Consider the following 5,050-nt stretch of genomic DNA (forward strand, 5'->3'; position numbering starts at 1 on the left):
TTTCTATCAAGTTGAAAAATACTTTTTCTCCTTTTTTGAGAAATTTAACTTTTAGTTGTATCTACATAAATAAGGGAATGATATGTCAAAATTTCACATATATCCTTCTCTTTGTATATAAGTATAATATAAACAGCAGCATTTCATGCATGTAGAATAAATGAGGATATAACATATCACATCTTTATTGCATTACCTATACGCAACAACGAGGAAGCCACAACGACGTGATTACATAATGTACCGGTTATTGATTTTGATTACGATACCTTGCACACTTAACATGCAAGGCGTCCCAGATCTACCGAGCAATATTTTACTTATTGTTTTCTTTGATCAATTTTCATCTAATCTTTTCTCTACAAAAATAACGATAGTTTTCAACGTACAAGCAAATTTTTAGGAGCTATAAACGCAGATCTCTCATTTAATTTTAAGTGGATTTTAATCCGTAATTCCATTTAATCTAAATTGACGCAAAAAAATTCGAACTTATATGAAAAACAGGTTCGAATAAATTCGGAAGATTCTGCGTGCCTGATATATTTTGGAATTGATCCTTCGCCGTGATTCTTACGCAGTTTTCGCAGTTCACTTAATTATCTTCTTTTTTTCTTTGGAAAAAGTCATAATTCAATCTATCTCACTGCGCTACGCTACACATCACGGTAAAAATACGTCGATTCACACGAATTCAAGAGATTTCACATTTCACATTCGCGCTGTCAATTAGTCACAACCACGTCTGATTCATTATTGTTTCTTCAGGCGCAATTTCAAAAAGAGAAGAATGTAAGTTTAAAAAAAAATCTTTGTTTAACACTTAATTATTGACATAGTATGTCCAGGAAATCCTTGCCTAAGTTCACTGATTGTGAGTGTATAAACGCTATTTTATATACACATTATATTATGTTTAGTGTAAATTGTTTCGTAATTAAAAAAACATTTTTTACATCTTTTTTATATCTTTATCCTAAGAATGTTAAGTTGAATCGTAATTAATTAAATAGTTAAAAGTAAGAAAGTTAACAACTTTTACTTGGTTAATTTTAATGAATTAATTTTTAATTTCGACTCATTCCCAAGTTATTTAAATAAAATACATTAACTTTACCTTATTAACTTTTTTCTAATTATAAATTAAAATTTTTTTCTTTGACCAATAAGTATTTGTTTTAATCTGAAACATTAGACAATTAGTAAAAGTTCAATGATCGTAATGAGCATCTGCTAGTGTAAGGTTAGTTGCATTTCTCTCAAGTTTTAAAAAAAGGGCAAAAAGAAAAATTTAAAAGCATTATTAAATTTTTATTTAAATAATGTACTGCAATACAGATTTTTGTAATAATCATTAACATCTACTTAAAATAATAAATACTTTAACATTTTATATTTAATTTATTCAATTCATATTGTTATTATTTTATTTAGAGTAATTTACTTTAATTACATTTAGTTTTAATAAAAAAATTATATTTTAATCTAATATAAATAATTTTTAATTTTAATCTAAGTTAGTTTTTGCAACTTTTCATGCAACTTTTAACAGACGTAAGTTAATAGGCCTAACTTTAACTTAATTTAACTTTAAACATAACTTTAATTTAAAACTAATTAACTTTAATTTACCCGATCCTAAAAGGATGTATAGAATATTACCAATTTTTATTTAATTGTAAACATAAATGTAATATCAACTCATCGTTTTGTACAAACTCTTTCAATCGTTATTTTTATATCTCATCACGCATCGTCCATTCTGCGTCAATTCCTTGGACTTTGTCTCGGAGGCAATCGCTGAAAAATATGCAATTGTTAGTCGCGATAACGAAATATCTGTATTTTCATTCGTAATGCCAGTAACTTTCTTTTTTTACGGTTTCTGAGCAAGAGAGAGAGAGAGCCCTCTTGAAAATCGTGAATGATATTATATTTCTCGCATTGCACATCATATTGATACGCTTTGTTTCTTTCTTTTCTTTTTATTGACATGATTTTATCATTTCATAAGGTTCCAGTAAATATTCACAACGTTGTTCCGACGGGCGACGATCTATAGACGATCTATAGACGAGGATATATAGACGTAAAATTTGAAAACTAGAGATTAATAAAGTGAATAATAAAGTGGCTAAACAATACGGAGGGATGAGTGTGCGAGTACCGAGATTTCGGGTTTGAGTCGGATCGGACCAAAATACTTGTAATGTTTGGATATTTGAATTTAAAATCGAGTCGGGCAATAAATTATAGTTGTAGACTTCCTTGTGAACTTTTAAATTTAATTAATTATATTATAGTTTAAGTGGAAAACCTGATTGAAAAATCATGAAAAAGCATCACATTTATGCCGTTAAAAAATTTCTAGATCTATAATCACTGCCTGATCCTGAAAACAAAATCCCGATCCGAATCCGAGGATTGGATACCCGCATATCCCTATCAAACAGCCCTGGCGGAAAAATTTTCACAAAAAATTACATAGATTGAGAAAAATCAAGAAATCCTTCGCCCCTTCCGAATACGTTTTTTGACGATATATTGCAAGTTTTTACAGAACATTTTTTCATATCTTGTATCAAGAGAGACAAACAGTGCCACTCTACGTCCCACGAATATCTACAAAAAAAAATTAAGGATTTCTAAGGCAAACATATCATCATCATCATATCATCATTCTATAAATCTATATATTCTATAAATATCTATGAAATTCCATTATAAATATCTATGAAAAATTAAGAATTTTTTAAATCTTGTCTCACTCTATATACTTTTTCTGTACTAATTCGTAAAAATGTTTTCCGTCAGGAAGGATAAAGACAGTAATTGTTACGTGTTTTATGAACTATTTAGACGTGATCTTTAGATTAGATATCGATGTATCGTATTTAGTAAATTGTTGTATTAGCGGTTGAAAAAAAAAGCGGTTCAATCAAGTTACAAACCTCCGTCATACTGAATCATGATATTATAAACGAAAAATGATACGTTAATTTTTATTACGTACCATTTGTAAATAAAGACAATTTGGATAAATGAAATGATAAGATTGCTTTAAACTTTAAAATATTTGTAGAAACTATTGGACGAAAACTATACTTATTATCAACATATCATTTCTCACTTCTAACGAGTCATGATTCAATATGACTACTCAGGAGTCTTAAATATATACATTTTAATATTTTGATATACATAGTTAGCTTTTATCCTTTTTTATTTGATAAAATGGATATTTATAGTCGTGGTTCCGCGGCGTTCGAAGCAGCAAGTTTCGACACGTTTACGGCGTGCCAGCCAAGAGGGAGAAATGTTACGACAACATCAAGATCACAAAAAATGCCCACGATTCGCAATTCTGCGCCGTAAATCCCAAGTTTCTGGCCGTCGTGACGGAGGTTGCGGGTGGTGGAGCGTTCCTTGTGTTATCATTGGATCGCGTGAGTAGTCTGTGTCTTATCGATTTATCGATTCTAGTCCTGCGCAAGAACAAAAGTATTAGCTAATATCGCATTATTGGAGTCTGAGAAAATAAATTCAGATTTTTTTTGTTTCTCATAGAGATTGTTTTACATAATGATATTCTAAATATCTTACAATTAATTACAGATTTTCATATAACATATTTATGGTCGCGTTATGTCAGTACAAAGTAATATATCAATTATTTGTCACAGACAGATTATTTGTTGCAGACCGGGCGACTTGACTTCAATGCCAGTCGAGTAACTGGACATACCGGTCCCGTTTTGGACATCAAATGGAATCCATTCAACGATAACATCATCGCGTCCTGTTCCGATGATTGCACTGTAAGAAAAATTTATAGGAAGCATTTCCACTTGCATCTCCAAAGCTCATGGGAGATTTCTGTAGAAATGTAAACTACGCGGAATGTAGATTAGAAGATTTAAAATTCACTCCAACACACGCGCGCGCGCGTGTGTGTGTGTGTGTATGTGTGTGTATTCATTTTTCCGATGTTAACATCAAAGTCTGTAATACAGTTACTGATTTAATGGATCTATGAGCTTATATTAACTTATATTGACTAAAGGCATTTAATTATTTTTAAAGAACTAATGTGTTATAACTTATGTAAAAAGAAAGTTGAATACCAAGTTTATTTTAATAACAATAATTCAAATTTGTAGATGCAATATAAAGAATATAATTAAGTGACTCTAATAGACTATCCAGCTCCTACTATCAGCTCCAGAGGATTAGGCTAGAAGTGAATACAAAGATTTTTTTTTCTTTATATCTAGATAAAGTTGTGGCATATACCTGATGGTGGATTGTCAAGGAATTTGACTGAATGGCTGGTGGAGTTGCAAGGACACAAACGACGTGTCGCTTATATCGAGTGGCACCCAGTAGCAGAGAATGTGCTTTTTAGCGCCGGCTTTGATCATCTTGTTATCGTATGGGATGTGAATAGATGTGAGGCAGTTAGCGTCATCGATAGACATCCTGATGTGATTTATAGCATGTCTCTAAATCGTGACGGCAGCTTATTGGCGACCACTTGCAAGGACAAGAAATTGCGCGTTTTTGAACCAAGGTCCGGTATCGTAGTTTCGGTAAGAAAGGACGAAATTTACGCTAAATAGATTGTTAAATATATCTATTTAATAAAAATACAATGTAAAAAGTACAACATAAAAGTTACAATATAACATTAATAATTTCTAATGAAATTGTTTTCTTAACTCTAATCGCATTTGCCTCTGTTAAATTAATTTGACGTTTCAATCACTGGATTATTCTGGTTAAATCTTCACATCTTGAAAATATGTGCTTGCACAATTTTACGGAATGACTCTACATGTTCAATAATTTTATTATCATTACGGACAAATTGCGACCGATGTAATAGAAGAATGTAATTACGAAGATGACAAGACTGAAAGCATTGCATTGTTATGACTGAAAATATATGAAGAAATAGATTCATCACTTTGCGTAATTATAATTTGCAGAAATTGTACTTAACCGTTTTATGATTTTTATTAAATTTATGTTAATTTATCTATATATATAT

At 30.7% G+C, this 5,050-nt stretch overlaps 1 protein-coding gene across 4 annotated transcripts in view; it reads left to right on the forward strand.

Moving 5' to 3' along the window:
- LOC108685893 (coronin-2B-like) overlaps positions 1 to 5,050 on the forward strand; it is a 13,576-nt gene that overhangs the window by 6,145 nt on the left and 2,381 nt on the right. For all 4 annotated transcript variants that reach the window (XM_018190909.1, XM_018190911.1, XM_018190910.1 and 1 more), the window contains 3 exons: positions 3,249 to 3,446; positions 3,702 to 3,818; positions 4,275 to 4,589. In XM_018190909.1, the coding sequence (XP_018046398.1) occupies positions 3,249 to 3,446; positions 3,702 to 3,818; positions 4,275 to 4,589 (630 nt within the window). The remainder of the gene's footprint in view (positions 1 to 3,248; positions 3,447 to 3,701; positions 3,819 to 4,274; positions 4,590 to 5,050) is intronic.

The sequence above is a fragment of the Atta colombica genome, unplaced genomic scaffold, assembly GCF_001594045.1.
Source record: "Atta colombica isolate Treedump-2 unplaced genomic scaffold, Acol1.0 scaffold161, whole genome shotgun sequence".
NCBI classification, from domain to species: domain Eukaryota; kingdom Metazoa; phylum Arthropoda; class Insecta; order Hymenoptera; family Formicidae; genus Atta; species Atta colombica.